The sequence below is a fragment of the Oncorhynchus mykiss genome, chromosome 17, assembly GCF_057628025.1.
Source record: "Oncorhynchus mykiss isolate SJ-2025 chromosome 17, ASM5762802v1, whole genome shotgun sequence".
Lineage (NCBI taxonomy): Eukaryota > Metazoa > Chordata > Actinopteri > Salmoniformes > Salmonidae > Oncorhynchus > Oncorhynchus mykiss.
The window spans coordinates 33,521,497-33,548,565 of record NC_143038.1 but is presented as its reverse complement, the minus strand read 5'-3'; the positions used below and the strand labels follow the sequence as shown (position 1 = coordinate 33,548,565).

The 27,069-nt window shown below is 42.0% G+C and overlaps 1 protein-coding gene across 4 annotated transcripts; it reads left to right on the top strand.

The window, feature by feature from the left end:
- Window positions 1-197: 197 nt before the first annotated feature.
- On the top strand, window positions 198-27,069 carry LOC118936468 (uncharacterized). 4 transcript variants are annotated; one of them, XR_016487887.1, is made up of 21 exons: window positions 198-386; window positions 721-747; window positions 2,816-3,103; window positions 3,376-3,654; window positions 6,228-6,512; window positions 6,792-7,079; window positions 8,520-8,831; window positions 9,807-10,115; window positions 11,731-11,793; window positions 11,984-12,031; window positions 17,558-17,608; window positions 20,625-20,672; window positions 20,855-20,908; window positions 21,004-21,060; window positions 21,867-21,959; window positions 22,122-22,140; window positions 22,251-22,282; window positions 22,394-22,498; window positions 22,781-22,809; window positions 22,919-23,301; window positions 23,446-27,069. XR_016487887.1 is itself a non-coding variant. In XM_090205274.1 (20 exons), exons 1-20 carry the CDS (start codon window positions 329-331, stop codon window positions 23,530-23,532), a joined length of 2,544 nt encoding a protein of 847 aa, XP_090061400.1. In that variant the 5' UTR covers window positions 198-328; the 3' UTR covers window positions 23,533-27,069. The 4 variants fall into 4 exon arrangements, 2 of the variants coding, with proteins under 2 accessions (XP_090061400.1, XP_036804111.2); XR_016487886.1 differs by having other exon boundaries at window positions 17,555-17,608; XM_090205274.1 differs by lacking the exon at window positions 22,781-22,809 and having other exon boundaries at window positions 23,261-23,301.

Here is a 27,069-nt window from a genome sequence, read left to right as displayed (position 1 = left end):
AAGGTCTAAGATAAATATTTTTCTCAGAAAGACAAGTTAGCTTGTTGGTTTTAGAAATTGAATTGCCTGCAATAATGATACAAAATACAATTTGTTGAAGACAGGTAGCTTTAGAACCTAAAAATAATTACAGATGAATGATTCTGAATGTTCAGCCTCCTCCTCTGCAACATGACATTAGCCCACAGTTGCCATATGAGACATCTGTGGTTTTCCTGTGAACAAGCTCCACATCTGCTTTTCTATTGAAACATTTAATCTTTGTCCCAGTCACTGCCACCATCTTCTGTGAAGTCAGACTAACAGTATGTATGTAGCTGTCTAAAAAATGACATTGTTCATCCCTGATATGGCTGGTCGTCTGTTTTTGCTCATCCTCCTTTTCGGTGAGTTATTTTTCCTTCCATCTGTTTGTGCTTCAGGATATTCCTTTCTTCTTTCCCCTCTTTTAGTCTTTTACTTTAGGAACTCTTAATATTTCAACATGTTATGGTTATAATAAATGTGTCTTATTCCATTGATCATCCTATTGATTTATATTTCTCTGTCATTATTTTGCATTTTGTACAGATAAGAATGACCACTGCTTGATAACATGGCTGTGAATGCATTACAGACTGTTCTGCTTCGCCAGCTTGTGTAAAGTGTTCCCATCTCATGTTTTCTTATTTTTCATAATGTCAAAAAGACCATGATAATGACCCATTTTGTTATGTCTAGATACCTTCCAGTTCCTCAAAGCCAAAGGTCAGTATCATTATTATGAATTTAAAGCTGCAATATGTAACTTTTTGGGCTACCAGACTAAACAACGGGTTACCAAAATATTCAAATGATTGACATATTTTCAATAATAACGTTATTTTGATTAATTTATTCACATGATTTCATCCTTCCACGAGATGCTGTATACACTGGCTATACAAAACATTAACATGACATAGACTGATCAGGAGAATCCAGGTGAAAGTAATGATCCTTATTAATGTCACTTGTTAAAGCCACTTAAATCAGTAAATAGATGAAGGGGAAGAGACAGGTTAAAGACATGGATTGTGTATGTGTGCCATTCAGAGGGGGAAAGGGCAAGACACAATATTTAAGTGCCTTTGACCGGGTATGGTAGAAGGTGCCAGAACTGCATCAGTGCTGGGTTTTTCACGCTCAACAGTTTCCTGTGTGTATCAAGAATGGTCCACCACCCTAAGGACATCCTGCCAACTTGACACAACTGTGGGAAGGTTTGAAGTCACAATTGGTCATCACCCCTGTGGAATGCTTTCTACACATTGTTAAATCCATGCCCCGACTGTTTGGTATATTCAGTGTATTCCTGACACAAATCTAGGGTTGGTACCCAAGCCAGCTGGTCGATCCATGATGCCTGTCAACGTTCTTATTCCTTGCTTGCTAGCTAACACTGTTAACACTGTCACGTCAAACAGTGCAACCAGAATAACAGCAAAGAAGCTCTATTTGCATTTCTTTAAGCTGTTTTCTATATATTTTGGGGGGGGGGGGATACATCCATAACAATGAGCTAATGACTCGATGTGAGATTTCGCCTGGCATAGAAAATGTGCTCTCTCTCCAGGACATTATTCAGTGGAGCTAGCCCACTACAGTACACAGTTAACATAATCACTTCAAACTGAAGCTGGAATGACAGTAAACTAGCTGCATTTCGTATTTTTCTATTGGCATTTCTTTGAATATATCCATAGAAATGATACTGATTCATGATTTTGACTGGCATTATACTTCAAAATAACAAACTTCAACCAGTAAAATGTCTCTTTTGCTACATCCTATTGCCATGTCAGTGAGTGTTTAGCATTCTAGCTAACAACTTGCTGCATCCAAAATAGTTATTTTACAAAGATCACAACCAAAATATAATCTTAGTGACTGTTCAAGCAAGAATCAAAACATCATTGTCAGGGTAGGAGAGCCCCCCAAAAGTTATTTTGTTTAGAAGTAATAAAAACTAAATCTAGGCTATGTTGAATGGGCGCAGATGGAGTGGCTTTCTTACTGCAGCCAAGAGTCACGCGCATCTGTACGTGACATCAGTGTGTCGTTCACTGGAAAGTATGGAACACCATCTGGGTCTTTGCATTTCAAAAAAGATACACGTGAAATAACACTGTTCGATGCATCAAATAACAATATTTGAAGGGTCAAATCAGCTTGTTGACCAATCAGGACCTGGATATGACTGTACGTCACATAATCATTTAACACGTTTGTTACTATTTTACGTAGTTATTACAGATTGATTACACTATCACTTGTATTTCATATGTCACAGGGATTCACCGATATGTGTGATGCTGGTAAAGTTTTGTCTTGTGCACCTGCCGCTGCAGCACAAGCGCAGACACACCTCCCCAAGCTCTGGGACAGTTCTGGTCAGATAGAAATCCATCACTTCCGTTGTTTGGCTGTGCCCATTTAGCAACGTTCCAAAATGAGCATATGTCCTGGTGGAAGGATGTAAATAAAACACATTTACTCAGAACAATAATACGTCTTGAATGAAAGACATTTCGTTAATCTTTAGTTTAAATGTTGGCAACCGTTTTACAAAAGCCAAATGGCCATCAAAGCCGAGGATTATTGTGTGATAACTCCCTCCTAAGGGCTGTTCCTGGCACAGGCTCTCATTGTTTATTTATTACAATGTCTGAATTGTTTTTCTCTTTCAAACTCATATAATATTACGTGGTACATTATCTGTATGAGTCATTAAACATTGAAAATGAATTTATAATTCAATTTAAAAAGACACTCCATCATCCCTCTGATCTCACAGATCCTCCTCAGCCCAGTCTAACAGTGATTCCTGCAGTCATCAAAGAGAGAGACTCAGTTCAGCTGAACTGTCTGACTCCTCCATCTGTCTCTGAGTGTTACTTCAAAATAGAGGGGAAAGTAGAATTCACCCTTCCATCACCCTGTCAACACACACTCACAGGAACACTACTGGTGAGGTGGACAGGTCAGAGTTCACCAGCTGAGGTCAAAATACAATGTCAGTACAATGCTAAAAGTTCACAGTTTAGATCCATATACAGTGAGTCTTCAACAGTCACAATTCAGGGTAAGAAGACTATTTGAATGGTTGTAAACAATGTACTGTTGTGCCATCATTACCATGTTCCTCTTGTGATATGTTATCATACTGTGTGTTGTCATAATCTATTACATGAAGCAATCAAGCAATATATTATATCTCCTTAATTTCCCATACTGTCGCTGCATAAAGTAATTGACTCAAGATCCTTAAGTCTGAAATAACAAGGAGGGATTAGACTATCAATACATTTCTCAAAACCACTAAATGCTAAATGCTTAATTCCCCAATTCTCACAGACCTTCCCCAGCTGACAGTGAGTTCTACAGTCATGAGAGAGACAGAATCAGTTCAGCTGAGTTGTGAGACTCCTCCATCTCTCCCTGTGTCTCACTGTTACTTCAACATAGAGGGGAAGAATCTTCCAGACTCATTGTGTACGCAGACAATAACAGGAACTGAGCTGCTCAAGAGGTCTGGTCCAACATTTCCAGCTGTGGTCAAAGTGACGTGTTACTATGCTGTAGGGAGGTCTCACACATCTCCTTTTAGTGACCCTGTCTCAGTCACTGTTCAGGGTAAGTAGGTGGTTTAAACAATGATACACTTCACTGTTATACCGTATTAATTATGCTCGTTCTGAAAATGAGATCTTCTGTCGTATTTCTTAAACGTCTTCATTTCACATAATGATAGGAATTACTGTACTTTGTACAAGCATAAATTCTGACATAGTTGAACATTTTATTCATGGATTTCCATACTGTTAGTATGTATGGATTACCTGTAATGTTTTTTAATATTAACTTTCAAAGAGACCCACCTGCTGAAATCAAACTGAGATGTTTTTACACAGTAGAAACTCACTATCCATCGATGCAAAGTGGTTCTGTCTCTCTTACTATACTTGGTAAGAAATGCTAAATTCAGATTGTCTTAAATGATTCTGTTTAAATCACAATCTCATCCAATGTCATTTCAAAATAGTTGTTTTGACAAATCTTTGAAAGGTATATATCAAAAGTAGAGTTCTAAGATGACATGGCAAACAACCACCGAGAGGCCAAAGTACAATCAAAGGTTCTTTATAAACTCAGTTTACACAGTAGTACACAGTATCACTACGACCCTATTAGAAACTTATAAATAGGCTGGGATTGAGGGCAATATGTTAACTAGAAGCAATGAGCCAAAATAACACTGCAGTTGATTCCCGATCGGTGGCCAATGTTCATTCTGGTCTCTCCGAGCCGGGTTTGTTCGTATGGTTCTACCCGAACAGGGTTCTTCCTCCAGAGCAGGGATCGTTCGTCTATGGCTGGTCTGGTAGTCGATTGCTGGTTTGGTGTTCAATGGTAGGTCGCCTTCTTTCCCTCTCTCCTCACCGGCATGGTTGAGTGGTAAAGTTCGGTGTAGCCTTTCAGATGCGTCAGGCGTGTCCCCCGTGTCTGTAGTCGTGGGAGACAGAAAACATACAATTAGAGCATGTACTGGCCAACATTTGGGGTCACACTCACACATTCGAAACAAGCACTTTCCTTAAGTAGTGCTGTAGAGAGCTTTGTGATTTGTGTCTTTCCTACAGCAGGGATCCAGGGAGAGGAGCAGCGAGTCGGTTGAAAGGTCCCTGGCTCAGCTCCTTTTAACTCTAGTTCTGGGGCGTGTTTAGCAATGAGTTTGGGGAGGGAGGCGCTGATAGAGAATTGGCAACAGCTGTCTCAATGTCACTTTAGTCCATGATAATCTGTGGAATCACAGCACACCATACAAGCAAGCAAAATAGTCCATGCGATTCAATTTGATTTCACACGTGAGAATGTAAGGAATTAAGTGAAAGGTAATCGTTGTAAACACACAGCACACATTATTAAATGGCACTCATAAATAGGAATGATATCAAATAAGACATGCTGATACGTAATATAAAGAGAATGGCAGGCTCTCGTGAGTAAGAGTCAGTGTCAATTGTGACATATAAACTCAGCAAAAAAAAAATGTCCCTTATTCAGGACCATGTCTTTCAAAGATAATTCGTAAAATTCCAAATAACTTGCAGATCTTCATTGTAAAGGGTTTAAACACTGTTTCCCATGCTTGTTCAATGAACCATACACAATTAATGAACATGCACCTGTGGAACGGTCGTTAAGACACTAACAGCTTACAGACGTTAGGCAATTAAGGTCACAGTTATGAAAACTTAGGACACTAAAGAGGCCTTTCTACTGACTCGGAAAAACACCAAAAGAAACATGCCCAATGTCCCTGCTCATCTGCGTGAACGTGCCTTAGTCATGCTGCAAGGAGGCATGAGGACTGCAGATGTGGCCAGTGCAAAAAATTGCAATGTCCGTTCTGTTAGACGCCTAAGTCAGCGCTACAGGGAGACAGGACGGACAGCTGATCATCCTTGCAGTGGTTGTTACACGTGGTCAGAACATCCAAACATCACACCTGCGGGACAGGTACAGGATGGCAACAACAACTACCTGAGTAACACCAGGAACGCGCAATCCCTCCACCAGTGCTCAGACTGTCCGTAATGGGCTGAGAGAGGCCAGACTGAGGGCTTGTAGGCCTGTTGTAAGGTAGGTCCTCACCAGACATCACTGGCAACAATGTTACCTATGGACACAAACCCACCGTCGCTGGACCAGACAGGACTGGCAAAAAGTGCTCTTCACTGACGAGTCGCTGTTTTGTCTTTATCGTGAAGGAACGAGCGTAACACAGAGGCCTGTACTCTGGAGCAGGAACATTTTGGTGGTGGGGGGTCCGTCATGGTCTGGGGCGGTGTGTCACAGCATCATCGGACTGAGCTTGTTGTCATTGCAGGCAATTGCAACGCTGTGCCTTACAGGGAAGTTACAGGGAGTCTTCCTCAACACAATCTGGAATATTTTTATGTATGTTGTAATAATTCATTACTTAAAACAATATATACTTCACATACTATCATTAAATGAAGGAATGGACCTTATTATCAAAATCCTTTAGTGTAAATAACATGAAGATAAATGTTTTTAGGCATTAAATGTTGATAGATTTACTTGATTTTATAATAGACATATTTAAATCCAATTGAATGGTTGTTAGTACATTTCTCAAAACAAACAAACATTTGAAATACTCCTCTCTTCTGATCTTACAGGCCCTCCTCTTCCCAGGTTGACGGTGAGCCCTGCAGTCATCAGAGAGAGAGACTCAGTTCAGCTGAGCTGTGAGACTCCTCCATCCGTCTCCGTGTCTCAGTGTTATCTCTTCACTGAGAAGGGACACCATAAACCATCCTGTCGTCAGACACTCACAGGGACTGAGCTCCTCTCGTGGTCAGATCAACGTTCACCTGCTGTGGTCAACGTGAGATGTTACTACTACGCTATTGGTAGTTCTTCCCCATCCTCTCACAGTGACCCTGGCTCAGTAACTGTCCAAGGTAAGCAGGTTATTTACATCATTGTGAACGTGACCCTCCTATTACATATTACCATATTCTGAGATTCAATCAGCAACAATACACTAACCTGCAACAATATCATTCTGATTTCAAAGACAATGTTTCACAAAATGATTTACTGTCTTTTTACAATCTAGAAGTCATTTGTGTGATGAGTCATGTTCTTGAAATGCTCACGTCTGTTACACATGAAGATTTTATGTACATAGTAATCTGTTGAATATGAGATTGACATACTATTTCCCTCTGAACTCACAGTCCCTCCTCAGCTGACAGTGAGTCCTGAAGTCATCAGGGATACGGACACAGTTCAGCTGAGATGTCACACTTCTCAATCTACCTCTGAGTCTCAGTGTTACTTCTACATAGAGGAAAGACAACATCTCCAACATACCACATCCTGTCAGCAGTCACTCACAGGGACCAAGCTGCTTGAATGGGCAGGTCATGGTCCAAACACCAAGGTCAACATGATATGTATCTACTATGCTGTAGAGATGTCTATCTACTCTCCTTACAGTGACCCTGTCTCAGTCACTCTCCTGGGTAAGCAGGGTAGTTTATGTATTATTATACCCCAGTGTTTTTCTATTCTGGTCCAAGATTAACACACCAGATTATTTTATATTATTTATATAATATACATTTTAAATCCTGGCTGAAGTAATAAGAGATGATTTTTAGATTTTAGGGTTTATTATAATTTATTTTTATTTTTGAATTTTACCCCTTTTTCTCCCCAATTTCGTGGTATCCAATTGTTGTAGTAGCTACTATCTTGTCTCATCGCTACAACTCCCGTACGGGCTCGGGAGAGACGAAGGTTGAAAGTCATGCGTCCTCCGATACACAACCCAACCAAGCCGCACTGCTTCTTAACACAGCGCACATCCAACCCGGAAGCCAGCCGCACCAATGTGTCGGAGGAAACACAGTGCACCTGGCCACCTTGGTTAGCGCACACTGCGCCCAGCCCGCCACAGGAGTCGCTGGTGCGCGACCCCTACCGACCAAGCCCTCCCTAACCCGGGCGACGCTAGGCCAGGGACTCTGATGGCACAGCTGGCGCTGCAGTACAGCGCCCTTAACCACTGCGCCACCCGGGGACTCTGATGGCACAGCTGGCGCTGCAGTACAGCGCCCTTAACCACTGCGCCACCCGGGAGGCCCCTAGGGTTTATTATTTCATCCGATGTATTTTAGCAAACTGTTGAGTGGTTTACTTCCTGATTCTGATACAGACCTCCCTCAGCCCAGGCTGACAGTGAGTTCTACAGTCAACAGAGAGAGAGACTCAGTTCAGCTGAGCTGTGACTCTCCTCCATCTGGCACAGCTGGCGCTGCAGTACAGCGCCCTTAACCACTGCGCCACCCAGGGACTCTGATGGCACAGCTGGCGCTGCAGTACAGCGCCCTTAACCACTGCGCCACATGGGAGGCCCCTAGGGTTTATTATTTCATCCGATGTATTTTAGCAAACTGTTGAGTGGTTTACTTCCTGATTCTGATACAGACCTCCCTCAGCCCAGGCTGACAGTGAGTTCTACAGTCAACAGAGAGAGAGACTCAGTTCAGCTGAGCTGTGACTCTCCTCCATCTGGCTCTGTGTCTCAGTGTTTCTTCTACACAGAGGTGAAAAATCCTAAACCCTCACCCTGTATGAGGTCACTCACGGGGGCTGAGCTGCTCTCGTGGGCAGGTGAACGTTTACCTGCTGAGGTCAAACTGAGATGTTTTTACACAGTAGAGACTCACTATCCATCGATGCACAGTCATCCTGTGCCTATCACTATTCTTGGTAAAAATAGTATTATTATTATGAATACACTGATCTGATTGGCTCACTGTAATCAGATTGGAATATGTCATGTCATGCTAACATATACAGACTTTTAGTTCTTACTATTTTCGTTATCTGGTAAAGAAAGAGGTGTGTATTCTCATTAACCTACAGTATGGACAGTTATTGATGTGTTCTCCTCACAGGTAAACTGCAGAAACCAGACATTAGTGTCAATGACGAATCTTCTCATGACATCACTATTGCCTGTGTACTTCCTGAGTCTGTCAGTGATGGTCATAGCTGTAACCTGTACACTGGAGACCAGCCTCAGGCCTACAAAGAGGCTTGGGTGAGGAGATTTAACGCAGCATCATCCAAACTATTCTGTACCTTCAGTGTTACTAAGAATGATCTGTTCAGGCATCTGCAGTTGGAGAGAGATGTGAGCTGTGACTATAGAGTGAACACAGGATCACACTCTCTGTCTCCCCGCAGTGATAAATACATAATTACAGGTAAGATACTTACATAAACAAATGCAGAAATATGTATTATATGTACATTTTTTAAGTTTAGAATGGTATGGGCAAAAACTGGTTGAATCAATGTTGTTTACATGCCATTTCAACAAAAAAATACTATGTTTTTCCTTCTGACGACATTAAATCAACGTGGAAAATGTATTGGATTTGCTGAAATAATTTGGGGGAAATTTGTCTTTTTTTCACCCAACTTAAAAAATAAAGTAAAAATTGTATTATTTTTACCCCCCTTTTTCTCCCCAATTTCGTGGTATCCAATTGTTAATCGTGACTGTCTTGTCTCATCGCTACAACTCCCGCACGGACTAGGGAGAGGCGAAGGTCGAGAGCCATGCGTCCTCCACACACAACCCAACCAAGCCGCACTGCCTCTTAACACAGCTCGCATCCAACCCGGAAGCCAGCCGCACCAATGTGTCGGAGGAACCACCGTGCACCTACCAACCTGGTCAGCGTGCTCTGCGCTCGGCCCACCACAGGATTCACTAGTGCGTGATGAGACAAGGATATCCCTTCCGGTCAAACCCTCCCTAACCCGAACGACGCTAGGCCAATTGTGCGCCGCCCCATGGGCCTCCCGGTCGCGGCCGGCTGCGACAGAGCCTGGGCTCAATTTTTCACCCAACTTGAACCTAAATCCCATGACATGGCTGAAATGTTGACAACTCAATTAAATGTAAATCAAAACTAGGTGTGGAACTGACGTCTGTGCACGTTGGGCAAATGCTATTTTTATCTTATTTTGAACAAATCAATTCTTTTTAATTCATGTTTTTAAATCACAGTCCAAGGAAATTCAAAATAGTTACCCAAATCATAAGTCCATGTCATGTTTATCACCATCATGATTTGACTTTGCATAGTGAAAGACTGCGGGCTCTACAGTATATTGTTATGTGCAGAATAGTGTGCCTTGTACTTCATTAAGTCGTTGTCCTCTCCCAACAGGTCAGAAACCAAATATTACAGTCAGTCTGAAAGGGAACCTCATCATCACCTGTTTAATTCCTGGCTCTGTCAGTAATGACACCACCTGTAACCTGTATGTTGGAGAGAAGAGTAAGTGTCTTTTTAGAGCACAAATCAGGAAGAAGAAACACAAAGATTCCGAATGCTGGTTCTGTCAATTCTCTGCGGCTGAGAGTGATCTGATCAGTTGTCTACAGTCAGTGAGGCGTAAGGAGGTGAGCTGTGACTACAGAGTGAGCTCAGGACCAAACTCTCTCTCTCCACGCAGTGATTGGAACAGCTTTACATGTGAGTCATTATCTATCCAATAATAATCTATCAGTGCAGCAGGTCTTCATGATCTGACTCCCCTTACATTTTTTAGTATGACTATATTCATTCTGACCCTCCGTCCCTCCATCCTCACTCACTCACTCACTCACTCACTCACTCACTCACTCACTCACTCTTCGCTAGCTCCTTGGAGCACAGCACCTTGACATATGGATCTCCACACTGTCTTATTCTGGGCCAGGTCCCAGGCTGATCTGGTGTTGAGTCCCAGATTGTGTAGGTTGTCCCCCAACTGGCCGGACCACCTGGCTCTCGGTCTTCCTCTTGGGTGTGACCAGTTGGGGGAATGCTCCTTGAGGATGAGGGCAGGCAGGGAGCTACTGCCACCAAATAACATTCTGACCCACAAACTAAAGACCCCATTCCAACCCCAAAGTGGTTGTAATTCTAGTGGGAGTTCACATCAGTTATCCAACAACTACACAGACAACCTCTACAGCAGGGAGACAAAAGGGGGTTAGCTTTGGTAATGTGTAAGTGTAGCTGTTGGAATGTCTTTCTCTGTAGTTCATTGTGTTGAAGATGGAGGATGTTGTTAAGAACACTTTACAGTATAAACTTTATGTAATTTGTTCATAGATATGAAACCAGTCTCATCACCAACCCCTGGAATCATTTCCACAAGAATTACAAATTCATTTTTGAACTGGTTCAGTGTTTAGATCATGTCTGTACACTGTTAAGCTTCAGCTGTTAGATACATGGGGACCTTATTCTAGGAAGCTGATAACAACAATCACATGTCATGTATTGTCATATTATGTCTTGTTCCTTGTTCCTGTTCTTTCTCTTCACTCCGTCTCCCTCTGATGGTCGTATTAGGTTACCTTCTCTTCCCCTCCTTCCCCCAGCTGTTCCTCATCTTCTCTAACTACCTCGTTCACCCTTTTCCCACCTGTTCCCTTTTTTCCCTCTGATTAGGTCTCTATTTTTCTCTCTGTTCCTGCTTCTGTCTTTGTCAGATTCTCGTTTGAGTTTCTCATGCCAGAACCAGACTATCGTCTCGTTTGCTTCAACCTTGTCCTGTCCTGTCGGAATCTGCCTGTTCATCTGAGGCTACGTGTGATCAGGTACCTCTGTCCTCTACAACCCAGCTAATCTCCTCTGCTGCTAGAAGGGGACTCTAACCCAGCTATTCTCCTCTGCTGCTAGAAGGGGAACTCTTCTGTGATATTCAGAAGGACTTTATGTTTCATTTGTCGCCCTCTCTGCGGGTTGTTTATTTTGCCATCATATACATTTGAAGAGGATCTATGTCTTACCTGTGTTTTGACATTAAAGGACTCTGTTTTTGTTAAACCGCTTTTAGGTCCTCACTCACGTGCATAACATCACAACCTTATCTGTCCTGAAAGACTTGATCACCTTATGAATTGGTCTCATCATCTCTATAATGAGGATAAATATAATCTACCAGGGCAGGAAGCAATCTGTCCGTAGTGATTTTATAGTCCTTCTTTTCCCACTTTGAAAAGACAAGTCATGAAGGTATTTCAAAGGCCAACAACACCATGATGATCATTAATACAATCATCAATAAAATGCTAATTTCATTAATGTGTTTTCTCAGTTAGTTTGACTCCAGGTCCTAGATCTACTTTGCCTCCCAGCACGACAGCGAGTCCTACAGAAGGTGTGTTGGGCCTCTAAATGATCATCTCTGCAAATACCAATTGTAGTCAAGGGTTTAGATTAATGCTTTATCTTATTCTTGTGTCATCATATTGCTTCCCACTAGTTTTGACCTTCTCTCTTTCTGCTTATTGAATGACCTAATAATTAAATTAATTTACATTTGTTCTTGTGTAATCTCCTTTCACCAGGTTTGACCTCTCATTTGACCCCCAGCATAGCAGTGAATCCTTCATCAGGTGAGTTGGTCATCTTTCTATAGTTAGCAGATAGGACCTAAACAAATAGACTAGCTAATTTCCCCTGATTAAAAAAAGATGTTGATATTTCATTAATTAAACCCTTTTGTGACTAGGGGGCAGTATTTTCATTTTTGGAAAAATAACGTTCCCGTAGTAAACGGGATATTTTGTCAGGACAAGATGCTAGACTATGCATATAATTGACAACTTAGGATAGAAAACACTAACGTTTCCAAAACTGTACAAATATTGTCTGTGAGTATAACAGAACTGATGTTGCAGGCGAAAGCCTGAGAAAAATCCAATCCGGAAGTGCCTCATGTTTTGAAAGCGCTGCGTTCCAATGCGTCCCTATTGAGCAGTGAATTGGCTATCAACCAGATTACTTTTTCTCTGTATTCCCCAAGGTGTCTACAGCATTGTTACGTAGTTTTACGCATTTATGTTGAAGAATACCCGTAAGCGGCTACATTGCGCAACTGGTCACCTGATGCCCCAGAGAGATTCTCGCGTAAAATACAGAGGTAGCCATTATTCCAATCGGTCCTACTGAAAAACTAATTGTCCCGGTGGATATATTATCGAATAGATATTTGAAAAACACCTTGAGGATTGATTGTAAACAACGTTTGCCATGTTTCTGTCGATATTATGGAGCAAATTTTGAATATTTTTCGCCGTTTTCGTGACTGCAATTTCCGGGCGATTTCTCAGCCAAACGTGAAGAACAAACGGATCTATTTTGCCTACAAAAATAATATTTTTGAAAAAAAGGAACATTGGCTATCTAACTGGGAGTCTCGTGAGTGAAAACATCCGAAGCTCATCAAAGGTAAACAATTTAATTTGATTGCTTTTCTGATTTCCGTGACCAAGTTACCTGCTGCTAGCTGGACAAAATGCTATGCTAGGCTATCGATAAACTTACACAAATGCTTGTCTAGCTTTGGCTGTAAAGCATATTTTGAAAATCTGAGATGACAGGGTTATTAACAAAAGGCTAAGCTGTGTCTCAATATATCCCTTATGATTTTCATGAATAGGAATTTTCTAGGAATATTTATGTCCGTTGCGTTATGCTAATTAGTGTCAGTCGATGATTACGTTCTCTCATGCGGGATGGGGAGTCACTAGAGGTTAAAATCAACCCATTTAGATACATTTATTTTTGTATAATCAGATCCAATGACTTTGCTTTGCACCAGGTTCGACTAGTAGTTCTACTCTGACAACTGACACCCCTAAGGGTCCACACGATTTTAGTTTATTGGCTTATCAAGTTGTGTTGTGTGTTAACTGTTATTAAACAGTCTCTCTCTTGCATGTGCCCAGGAGGTCATAGCTCCACAGAAAGCATTCTGGGTAAGCATCCAGTTCTAGCTGACTATCTGTCTTTTCTCAGACAAATTAGACATTTACAGGAAGGAAGTGGAGTTTACAATAAAAAAATATTCTATATTATTCTCAGAAAATAAAATGTTGTCCCCCAACTCCCTTACCATGTAGGTTCATTGCTTATTCAAGAGGTGCTGATATCTGATAGTTTTGGTTAATACATCCCATACCTCAATTGTATTTACCCGAGCTTTGTTTATCATGGCCGCTGATCGCTCTATACGAACAATATCTTGAAAATATGATAACCATGTTTGAGGAAAGAGGATTGTAGGGGTAATCCACTAAGGATAACCTTTTTTTGTTGCTGTTAACGCCACATAAAGGTTGTGCCTTTTTGCGGCGTTAACGCCCAGTTCAGGTTCAAATCAAATTTGATTTGTCACATACACATGGTTAGCAGATGTTAATGCGAGTGTAGCTAAATGCTTGTGCTTCTAGTTCAGACAATGCAGTAATAACCAACAAGTTTCTAGCTAACAATTCCAAAACTACTACCTTATAGACACAAGTGTAAGGGGATAAAGAATATGTACATAAAGATATATGAATGAGTGATGGTACAGAGCGGCATAGGCAAGACATAGTAGATGGTATTGAGTACAGTATATACATGTGAGATGAGTATGTAAACAAAGTGGCATAGTTAAAGTGGCTAGTGATACATGTATTATATAAAGATGCAGTAGATGATATAGAGTACAGTATATACGTATACATATGAGATGAATAATGTAGAGTATGTAAACATTATATTAGGTAGCATTGTTTAAAGTGGCTAGTGATATATTTTACATCATTTCCCACCAATTCCCATTATTAAAGTGGCTGGAGTTGAGTCAGTGTGTTGGCAGCAGCCACTCAATGTTAGTGGTGGCTGTTTAACAGTCTGATGGCCTTGAGATAGAAGCTGTTTTTCAGTCTCTCGGTCCCAGCTTTGATGCACTGTACTGACCTCGCCTTCTGGATGATAGCGGGGTGAACAGGCAGTGGCTCGGGTGGTTGTTGGCCTTGATGATCTTTATGGCCTTCCTGTGACATCGGGTGGTGTAGGTGTCCTGGAGGGCAGGTAGTTTGCCCCCGGTGATGCGTTGTGCAGACCTCACTACCCTCTGGAGAGCCTTACGGTTGTGGGCGGAGCAGTTGCCGTACCAGGCGGTGACACAGCCCGAAAGGATGCTCTCGATTGTGCATCTGTAGTTTGTGAGTGCTTTTGATGACAAGCCGAATTTCTTCAGCCTCCTGAGGTTGAAGAGGCACTGCTACGCCTTCTTCACGATGCTGTCTGTGTGGGTGGACCAATTCAGTTTGTCCGTGATGTGTACGCAGAGGAACTTAACTTACTACCCTCTTCACTACTGTTCCATCGATGTGGATAGGGGGGTGTTCCCTCTGCTGTTTCCTGAAGTCCACAAACCTTAGTTTTGTTGACGTTGAGTGTGAGGTTATTTTCCTGACACCACACTCCGACGGCCCTCACCTCGTCCCTGTAGGCCGTCTCGTCGTTGTTGGTAATCAAGCCTACCACTGTGTCGTCCGCAAACTTGATGATTGAGTTGGAGGCGTGCGTGGCTGAACAGGGAGTACAGGAGAGGGCTCAGAACGCACCCTTGTGGGGCCCCAGTGTTGAGGATCAGCGTGGTGGAGATGTTGTTGCCAACCCTCACCACCTGAGGGCGGCCCGTCAGGAAGTCCAGTACCCAGTTGCACAGGGCGGGGTCGAGACCCAGGGTCTCGAGCTTGATGACGAGCTTGGAGGGCACTATGGTGTTAAATGCCAAGCTGTAGTCGATGAACAGCATTCTCACATAGGTATTCCTCTTGTCCAGATGGGTTAGGGCAGTGTGCAGTGTGGTTGAGATTGCATCGTCTGTGGACCTATTTGGGCGGTAAGCAAATTGTAGTGGGTCTAGGGTGTCAGGTAGGGTGGAGGTGATATGGTCCTTGACTAGTCTCTCAAAGCACTTCATGATGACGGAAGTAAGTGCTACGGGGCGGTAGTCATTTAGTTCAGTTAACTTAGCTTTCTTGGGAACAGGAACAATGGTGGCCCTCTTGAAGCATGTGAGAACAACAGACTGGGATAGGGATTGATTGAATATGTCCGTAAACACACCAGCCAGCTGGTCTGCGCATGCTCTGAGGGCGCGGCTGGGGATGCCGTCTGGGCCTGCAGCCTTGCGAGGGTTAACACGTTTAAATGTTTTCCTCACGTCGGCTGCAGTGAAGGAGAGTCCGCATGTTTTGGTTGCGGGCCGTGTCAGTGGCACTGTATTGTCCTCAAAGCGGGCAAAAAAGTGATTTAGTCTGCCTGGGAGCAAGACATCCTGGTCCGTGACGGGGCTGGTTTTCTTTTTGTAATCCGTGATTGACTGTAGACCCTGCCACATACCTCTTGTGTCTGAGCCGTTGAATTGAGATTCTACTTTGTCTCTATACTGACGCTTAGCTTGTTTGATTGCCTTGCGGAGGGAATAGCTACACTGTTTGTATTCGGTCATGTTTCCGGTCACCTTGCCCTGATTAAAAGCAGTGGTTCGCGCTTTCAGTTTCACACGAATGCTGCCATCAATCCACGGTTTCTGGTTTGGGAATGTTTTAATTGTTGCTATGGGAACGACATATTCAACACATGTTCTAATGAACTCGCTCACCGAATCAGCGTATTCGTCAAGGTTGTTGTTTGATGCAATACGAAACATATCCCAGTTCACGTGATGGAAGCAGTCTTGGAGCGTGGAATCAGATTGGTCGGACCAGCGTTGAACAGACCTCAGCGCGGGAGCTTCTTGTTTTAGTTTCTGTCTGTAGGCAGGGATCAACAAAATGGAGTCGTGGTCAGCTTTTCTGAAAGGAGAGCGGGGCAGGGCCTTATATGCGTCACGGAAGTTAGAATAGCAATGATCCAAGGTTTTTCCAGCCCTGGTTGCGCAATCGATATGCTGATACAATTTAGGGAGTCTTGTTTTCAGATTAGCCTTGTTAAAATCCCCAGCTACAATGAATGCAGCCTCATGATATATGGATTCCAGTTTGCAAAGAGTCAAATAAAGTTTGTTCAGAGCCATCGATGTGTCTGCTTGGGGGGGAATATATATGGCTGTGATTATAATTGAAGAGAATTCCCTTGGTAGATAATGCGGTCGACATTTGATTATGAGGAATTCTAAATCAGGTGAACAGAAGGACTTGAGTTCCTGTATGTTGTTGTGACCACACCACGTCTCGTTAACCATGAAGCATACGCCCGCCCCTCTTCTTACCAGAAAGATGTTTGTTTCTGTCGGCGCAATGCGTGGGGAAACCAGCTGGCTGCACCGACTCCGATAGCGTCTCTCCAGTGAGCCATGTTTCCGTGAAGCAAAGAACTTTACAGTCTCTGATGTCCCTCTGGAATGCTACCCTTGCTTGGATTTCATCAACCTTGTTGTCAAGAGACTGGACATTGGCGAGAAGTATGCTAGGGAGTGGTGCACGATGTGCCCGTCTCCGGAGTCTGACCAGAAGACCGCTTCGTTTCCCCCTTTAACAAAGTCATTTTTTTGGGTCGCCGGCTGGGATCCATTCCGTTGTCCTGGGTGAAAGGCAGAACACAGGATCCGCTTCGCGAAAGTCATATTCTTGGTCGTACTGATGGTGAGTTGACGCTGCTCTTATATTCTGTAGTTCTTCTTGACTGTATGTAATGAAACCTAAGATGACCTGGGGTACCAATGTAAGAAATAACACGTAAAAAAACAAAAAACTGCATAGTTTCCTAGGAACGCGAAGCGAGGCGGCCATCTCTGTCGGCGCCGGAAGTTGTGCCCCAATCTCTGCATTTCACAGTTCCATACTAGAGTGACACCCAATGTAGAGCATTTAACAGACAGCAGGCAATCAGAAGTGGCAGAGACCATTCTAGATGTTAATGAAGGGAATATCATGTAAGCATTATTTGGGATGTTAACGGGGCATCCCATGGTACACCATAAACTTTTAAGGTTCTGGGTTTTAACAATAATATGCCAGGTTATGAAATTGTGAATCTTTCTACTGACTGAGTTGTGTTGTTCTCTAACAGAAATAACGAATACCTTTCTATTTGTGTAATCAGATACAGAATTCACTTGTATTATTCTCCAGCAGTTTCGACTGTTACTTCTACTTTGACCCCTGACATCACAGTGAGACCAACTAGTAAGTATCCCTTACTTTGCAATTACATTTTTAGTTCACTCTAATTCACTAAAGCTCCAACAGGTTTACTCATAGACTTATTCATAGCTGCTTGTACGTGTAACAGTATAACTTTAGACCGTCCCCTCACCCATACCTGGGCGCGAACCAGGGACCCTCTGCACACATCAACAACAGTCACCCACGAAGCATCGTTACCCATTGCTCCACAAAAGTCGCGGACCTTGCAGAGCAACGGGAACCACTACTTCAAGGTCTCAGAGCAAGTGATTTCACCGATTGAAACGCTATTTAGCGTGCACCACTGCATTTAGCGTGCACCACTAGCTAACCGTTTCACATCCGTAACATACGTTCACTCTAATTTGTTGTACTTTTCTTAGATATGAATGGCGCCGGAGGGGATGGCTGCCGTTTTACGGGTTCCTAACCAATTGTGCTATTCTGGGTGTTTTTTTTTGTGTTTGTTGTGACTTGTTTTGTACATAATGTTTCTGCCACTGTCTCTTATGACCGAAAAGAGCTTTTGAACATCAGAACAGCGATTACTCGCAGGTCGAAGATTTTTTCTTAATGAATTGAAGGAGAAAGATTTACGTCATGTCACAGACCAGGCCCAAAGCCCTGTCATTCGCATGAAGAGTAGACGACCGATACAGGGGCCGCAGATCCTGATGCTTGGTGAGAATTAGTCTGCAAGTGGATAATCCTGCTTTTCCATCTGTATCTTATGTTTCACCGAGTCATGGCTGAACGAGGACATGGATCATATACAGTTGGCAGGGTTTCCCGTGTATCGGCAAGACCGAACAATAAACCTCCAGTAAGATGAGGGGTGGTGGTCCGTGTCTATTTGTCAATAACTGTTGCGCAATCTCTAATATTAAGGAAGTCTAGAGGTTTTGCTCGCCTGAGGTAGATTATCTCATGACAAGCTGTAGACCACACTATTTACCAAGAGAGTTCATCTATATTTTTCGTAGCTGTCTATTTACCACCACAAACCGATGCAGGCATTAAGACAGCACTCAACGAGCTGTATAAGGCCATAAGCAAACAAGAGAATGCTCATCCAGAAGCGGTGTTCCTAGTGGCTGGGGACTTTAATGCAGGAAAGCTTAAATCCATTTTACCTAATTTCTACCAGCATGTCAAATGTGCAACCAGAGGAAAAAAATCTCTAGACCACCTTTACTCCACACACAGAGATGTGTACAAATCACTCCCTCGCCCTCCATTTGGCAAATCTTACAAATATTCTATCCTCCTGATTCCTGCTAACAAGCAAAACAAAAACTAAATCAGGACTTACCAGTGACTCGCTCAATACTGAAGTGGTCAGATGACACGCATGCTAAGCTACAGGACTGTTTTTCTAGCACAGACTGGAATATGTTTTGGGATTCATCCAATGGCAATGTGGAGTATACCACATCAATCACCGACTTCATCTGAACGTACATATGCCACCCAGAAGCCATGGATTACAGGCAACATCCGCACTGAGCAAAAAGCTAGAGCTGCCTCTTTCAAGGAGCAGGACACTAATCCGGATGCTTATAAAAAATCCTGCTATGCCCTCCGACGAACCACCAAACAGGCAAAGCATTAATACAGGGCTAAGATTGAATCCAACTACACTGGCTCTGATGCTCGTCGGATAAAGCAGGCTTGCAAACAATTCTTCTACGGATTACAAAGGGAAATCCAACTGTGACCTGCCCAGTGACGAAAGCCTACCAAATGAGCTAAATCCCTTCTATGCTTGCTTCAAGGCAAGCAACACTGAACCATGCATGAGATTGCCAGCTGTTTCGGACGACTGTGAGATCACGCTCTCCGTAGCTGATGTGAGTAAGACCTTTAAACAGGTCAACATTCACAAGGCTGCAGGGCCACACGGATTTCCAGGACGCATATTGAGAACATGCACTGACCAACTGGCAAGTGTCTTCACTAACATTTTCAACCTCTCATTGACCGAGTCTGTAATAACGACATGTTCAAGCAGACCACCATAGTCCCTGTGCCCAAGAATGCCAAGGTAATCTGCTTAATCAAATCAAATCAAATGTATTTATATAGCCCTTTGTACATCAGCTGATATCTCAAAGTGCTGTACAGAAATAACTACTGGCCAGTAGCACTCACATCGGTAGCCATGACGCGCTTCCTTATACTTGCGTACTATTATTTGTACAGATGAACGTGGTACCTTCAGGGGTTTGGAAATTGCTCCCAAGGATGAACCAGACTTGTGAAGGTCTCCAATTTTATTTGAGTTCTTGGCTGATTTCTTTTGATTTTCCCATGATGTCAAGCAAAGAGGCACTGAGTTCGAAGGTAGCCCATGTAATACATCCACAGGTACACCTCCAATTGACCCAGATGATGTCAATTAGCTTATCAGAAGCTTCTAAAGCCATGGCATCATTTTCTGGAATTTTCCAAGCTGTTTAAAGGCACAGTCAACTTAGTCTATGTAAACTTCTGACCCACTTGAAATGTGATACAGTTAATTATAAGTGAAATAATCTGTCTGTGAACAATTGTTGGAAAAATTACTTGTGTCATGCACAAAGTAGATGCCCTTACCGACTTGCCAAAACTATAGTTTGTTAACAAGAAATTTGTGGAGTGGTTGAAAACGAGTTTTAATGACTCCAACATACAGTTGAAGTCAGAAGTATGTAAACAGAAGTATGTAAACTTCTGACTCCAACTGTATGCATAGTCACATTACACCTTCCTACATACACATTTTACCTGAGTTACCTCCAGTATATAGCCTCGCTATTGTTATTTTATTGTTACTTATTTAAATGTTTTTTTATGTGATTTATTTAGAGTTTTTTTAGCAAATATTTTCTTACTTTCAGCAATGCAGTGTTTTGAAGGTAAGTGTTTCATGGTAAGGTTGTATTGTAACACCTGTTGTATTCAGCGCATGTGACAAAAAAACTTTTTATTTTATTTGATATGAAACAAATGTACATTTCTCATCTCTTCTCACCAGGTTTGACCTCTCCTTTGGCCCCCAGCACAGCAGTGAATCCTACATCAGGTGTGTTGGTCATCTTTAGTTAGTAAAACTGAAAATAATTTAATGATTTTATCTTTGTATACATTTTTTGAATCACAAAATGTGCCTAATTACTAGAAATTAGGTTGATATTGGATTCATTAAATCATCCCATTAAGATACCTTATTGTATAACCAGATCCAATGACTTTGCTTTGCACCAGATTTGACTGTTAGTCCTACTTTGACAACTGACACACCAAAGAGTCCAACTGAAAGTGAGTATGGCCACACGATTTTTGTTTATTGGTGTTGACTAAGTTGTGATGTGTGTTAACTGTTAACAAACTGTCTCTATCTTTTATGCGCACAGGAGGTCAAAGCTCCACAGACAGCATTGTGAATTCAAACAGTCAAAAAAGAGTTTGGGGTAAGTGTCCTTATTTAGTAATTCCACAGCAAAAATGCACTTGTCTTTTTCTGCTAGCTCTGACTTTGCTGATAACTACTTTGTTGAGGGAAAATGTACTTGTTGTGATTGTGATATGTTGTTGCCTCACCAAGCTATCTTCAAATGAATGCACGTAAGTCGCTCTGGATAAGAGCCTCTGCTAAATTACTTGTCGCGGAAATTACCATCAGGGACACCTGAAGTCAATATTAAATTAATAATTATTTATTATCAACAAGCTGGAGAGGTTCCAACAAACTTAATGTACCATAGTACACGTTGGTCAGGAGCTCCACCGGGGAAGTCCCATTAGTTGTCTTATATACTGCTGAAACAGACAAGTTGTATTTGCAGACAAGATTTAGCTTATTCATAATTCATAATTAATTCATCATTAACATTTCGTTCATGCATGTGACCAACCAATACCTCACGAGGCTTCTTCTCTTCAAGCTGAGACCTTGAAACTGAGACACCCCTTTTGGTTTTCAAAACAATGTTCTTGGCGCACTGATAGTGAGGATTCCTCCCAGTCACGATCAATCAGTCAGTTGCATGGACCCAGTCCAATTGATTATTAGAAAAGCACAAACATAACATTTTCCTTCACAGACTCAAATGTAAAACGCTTAGCTGACTAGCTGTCTTTTCTCACATATATGAAAACGGAAACGTTTACCAAGACTAATAATAAAGTGGTATTCTAACACCTGTCTACCATTGAAGTATTTACATTTGGATTAAGAGCTAATGACGTCTCCTGATGTCATCATGTCACCAAACAGCGGTGCTATTATGGCAGACAGCAGTGTGTATGGCTTCTGGAGTGGGCGTGTTCTTGATGGGATTGACAGCTGTCTATCTCTGCAGGAGGACCAGTGAGTACTTCTGATTCTGCATAACAAATAACTTGCAAACATTTTCCTTCTCATATTAATGTAAGTGCCTTTGACATGGTTTCATCTTTCAACTCCTTTTGGTGATATTGTGTAGTGTAGGCTATATTCAATATCATTCATTTAGCCTCATTTGTTTTTCAGAGAGAACCAATTCTCTGAGGTAAGAATTCCCTTGTGAATATGATGCAGATTGTATCAACCTTTAGTTCTGTATTGTCCATGATGAGATGTTCTTACCACAACCTTCTTATATACTTTTATGTTGTACAGACCTACAGCCAGACAGGATGATCACAGCCAATGTATGTTCCAAACAAAATACATCAAACACTGCACACACTACAAACACAACTACACACATGCATTTCCAAACACGTATCCTAATTTAATTTTTCATTTTGTTTCCGTTGTAGGTGATTTGGTGATGGGAGCTATGAGTAGTGCAGGCATGTTGGATTCAAGGGATGCTGGGATCTATTCTCTCATCACCTCTGTACCGTCCACGTTTTTGCACTCAGGTGAGTTTGTAACAGAATGTCTTCTGTCCCTGTCTTCCACACCTGGGACTTGAATTTGGGACCCTCAGCACAATAACACTTAATCACTCAATGCCAACCTTACAAACTTACATTTTTAGAGCATCTTGAAAGCGTGAGAACAGAGCTGTAAATCTCCAGGGTGGTTTGAGTCAGGAGGAGAAGTGTGAAGTGACATCAAGCCCTGTTATTTTCTCTTCTTCTGACCCCCCCCCCCCACCCACAACCTCTACTTGTGGCTTTGTCTCTCTCTGTGAGATGCAGGTCCTGTGCAGCAATCTGCAAATGAAGATGTAAGTACAGCAAAAATAATAGCCTTGGATATAGATACAAACTTGTATCAAACAGTCTGACAGACAGTCTGAGGGATAATAAGGATCTTTCTCTCTCTCTTTCGTCCAGGCTGATTCAGAGAATGCAGGGGTCTACAGCCTGATCACTTCTGTACCATCCACATCTGTACCATTAGGATTGTCTATTTAACTCTGTCCCAATGTTTCATAACATGTAGGGCTTTTATAGGACTCAAAGTTGTTTAGGCTTGTTTGTTGGTCTGAGGTCGTCATATCAGTAAGCATGTATGTGTATAAGTTATACATAAGATAATGTGTTAGAGCATGAGAGTAGAGCTGTACGTCTACAGGATGGTTTGAGTCAGGAGGAGAAGTGTGAAAGGACATTAAGTATAGCAAAGTGACATGCAACCACACACTCACTCACACAGGCTCCCTCTGTGTTGTACAGGTCCTTTTGAAGAAAATGGAAAGTCATCTGAAAACGACAATGTAAGTTCAGAATCACCCACTGTTTTTGGTGATTGTGATCGACTCTCAGTTTCAGATTGATTTGACATCCTTTTAAATTACATTACATTTACAGTACTGTAGAATTAAAGGACTGATGCTAAACTGTCTGTTTCTTTTCTCTAGTCTGATACGTACCACGTATACAGCTCAATCCCCGACAGACCAGCAACCTCAGCCCAGCCTGATGGGTTTTACAGTCTTCTACAGTGAAACTACACCACTGGCTCTCTGTATGTCTCACAGAAATATTGTTTCTTTCAGGATGTCCTTTATTTATCACACATCATGTTACTGTAAATAAGTATCTAAAACATCTACTGCAGTGCCGTTTCTATTTATAAGTAACATTCAGTAAGCAGCCGCTAGAGCCCCCCCCCCCCCCCTCCAAAAACAACCGTAGGATAGTAGAATACACAACGTGCAGTTTTGAAATATGGTTCTACATCAGACGTTTTTCTCTTGTTATTTCAGTCACTGACAGTCACTCAATTATCCCATGTCAGCTAAGATTTTATAGATTGCTAGGCAAGTAATCTAGCCAGCTATCTAAGTCTTGTAGTAATGGTCCAATTACTGCCCAGGGGCCCTGACTTCCACGGGGCCCCCAATAATTTTGTTAGTCACTCTCACTCAGATGTCAAATGAACATGGCATAAGTCATGGCAAAATGTGGAGAATTGCAGGAAATGAGCTTTAAACTGAATTTTATTATTTCAACGACAATGGCACAACGTGTTGAATTTCAGGAAATGTGCTTAATAACTGCAAAGTTCTCTCCGCCCCATGGCAAAATGAGTATAATTGCAGGACAAATACTTTAAAGCTCCAAATGTTTCTCTCCGCCGCCATGAGCGGGGCCACTAAAATGTTTTATCGGTGAGGTGGGCAAATCTCGCTTAGGGTCCCCAAAATGCTTGGAACTGCCGTAATTTCCTGTATCACACATTGACACCTGGCCTGGATTTTGGAGGGGTCCGGGACATACTCCCCTTTAAATATTTTTAAGTAAATGCCCAAGTAAATATATACTGTATTTATACATATTCTGTCATCTGTGTGATGTCTCCTTCCATAACGGTTTGATACAGTTTACTAAATAAAATATATTTGTGATCAAAATCGATAGATACAGACAATTTAAAATAAATAAATACATAACATATTCACACAATGCAAAAAAACAGGTAAATAGGAAATACAAATAATATAAGTCATTAAGATCCAAAGTGGTATTGCTAAGACATTTTTCTTGGTGAAATTCATCTTGTGTTGAAATATGCTTATAATATAAACCAGATGCACCCAAAAAATCTGGGGGAAAAGTCTAATGTTATTTGAACAATTTTTGCGGCAAAGTTTAGCAAACCCCAAAAGCCTGATCTTATATTATAAGTATTGATATTGATATTGCCTACATACGTTGTTACAAGCTACAAAATATAACATTTCGGTTTTAAAAATGTTTACATTGTTGGCAACATCAGATCATCAAAACTGAAAAAAATAGATTTCCAAATGCTTTTCAAATTTCCAAATTTCTCCATGTTCACATGTTAACTTGTTGTTTTCCAAATTCCCAGTTGAATTTCAACTTACTCAGCACCTCAGTCGCTCCTTCAATGTGCAGTGTTGTAGACACATTCTAGCCAATGACTGCGGAGTGGTTTAGATGTAAATGGTGTGAGAACACAACTTCATTACATTTTTTTTCAGTTAATATGAGCTTACATTCTGTTTCGATGCACACTTGAGCCCAGCGGTCAGGATGGTCGATTATGCTATGGGGGATGGCTTTGTTTGTTGAAAAGGGGTGGCTCCCCGCTCACCTCCCATATACACTGTACACACTGTACATAGATCTTTCTATTGTGTTATTGACTGTACGTTTGTTGATGTGTAACTCTGTGTTGTAGTTTTTGTCGCACTGCTTTGCTTTATCTTGGCCAGGTCGCAGGTGTAAATGAGAACTTGTTCTCAACTGGCCTACCTGGTTAAATAAATGTGAAATAAAATTTAAAAAAATAATAAATCCCTCTTCTATACAGTTGGGAGAACAAGTATTTGACACACTGCCGATTTTGCAGGTTTTCCTACTTACAAAGCATGTAGAGGTCTGTAATTTCTATCATAGATACACTTCAACTGTGAGAGACGGAATCTAAAACAAAAATCCAGAAAATCACATTGTATGATAGTTAAGTAATTAATTTGCATTTTATTGCATGACATAAGTATTTGATACATCAAAGCAGAACTTAATATTTGGTACAGAAACCTTTGTTTGCAATTACAGAGATCATATGTTTCCTGTAGTTCTTGACCAGGTTTGGACACACTGCAGCAGCGATTTTGGCCCACTCCTCCATACAGACCTTCTCCAGATCCTTCAGGTTTCGGGGCTGTCGCTGGGCAATACGGACTTTCAGCTCCCTCCAAAGATTTTCTATTGGGTTCAAGTTTGGAGACTGGCTAGGCTACTCCAGGACCTTGAGATGCTTCTTACGGAGCCACTCCTTAGTTGCCTTGGCTGTGTGTTTCGGGTCGTTGTCATGCTGGAAGACCCAGCCACGACCCATCTTCAATGTTCTTACTGAGGGAAGGAGGTTGTTGGCCAAGATCTCGAGATACATGGCCCCATCCATCCTCCCCTCAATACGGTGCAGTCGTCCTGTCCCCTTTGCATAAAAGCATCCCCAAAGAATGATGTTTCCACCGCCATGCTTCACGGTTGGGATGGTGTTTTGGGGTTGTACTCATCCTTCTTCCTCCAAACACGGCGAGTGGAGTTTAGACCAAAAAGCTCTATTTTTGTCTCATCAGACCACATGACCTTCTCCCATTCCTCCTCTGGATCATCCAGATGGTCATTGGAAAACTTCAGACGGGCCTGGACATGCGCTGGCTTGAGCAGGGGGACCTTGCGTGCGCTGCAGGATTTTAATCCATGACGGCGTAGTGTGTTACTAATGGTTTTCTTTGAGACTGTGGTCCCAGCTCTCTTCAGGTCATTGACCAGGTCCTGCCGTGTAGTTCTGGGCTGATCCCTCACCTTTCTCATGATCATTGATGCCCCACGAGGTGAGATCTTGCATGGAGCCCCAGACCGAGGGTGATTGACCGTCATCTTGAACCTCTTCCATTTTCTAATAATTGCACCAATAGTTGTTGCCTTCTCACCAAGCTGCTTGCCTATTGTCCTGTAGCCCTTCCCAGCCTTGTGCAGGTCTACAATTTTATCCCTGATGTCCTTACACAGCTCTCTGGTCTTGGCCATTGTGGAGAGGTTGGAGTCTTTTTGATTGAGTGTGTGGACAGGTGTCTTTTATACAGGTAACGAGTTCAAACAGGTGCAGTTAATACAGGTAATGAGTGGAGAACAGGAGGACTTCTTAAAGAAAAACTGGTCTGTGAGAGCCGGAATTCTTACTTGTTGGTAGGTGATCAAATACTTATGTCATGCAATAAAATGCTAATGAATTACTTACAAATCATACAATGTGATTTTCTGGATTTTTGTTTTAGATTCTGTCTCTCATAGTTGAAGTGTACCTATGATAACATTTACAGACCTCTACATGCTTTGTAAGTAGGAAAACCTGCAAAATCAGCAGTGTATCAAATACTTGTTCTCCCCACTGTAAGACCTTTAAGATACAGCAAATACAAATCCTATGTTTTTTTTCTCCGTTTGAAATGCTCTCTTCTGTAAAACAAAAAATTATGCAGAATAAATTGACCATTCCCTCA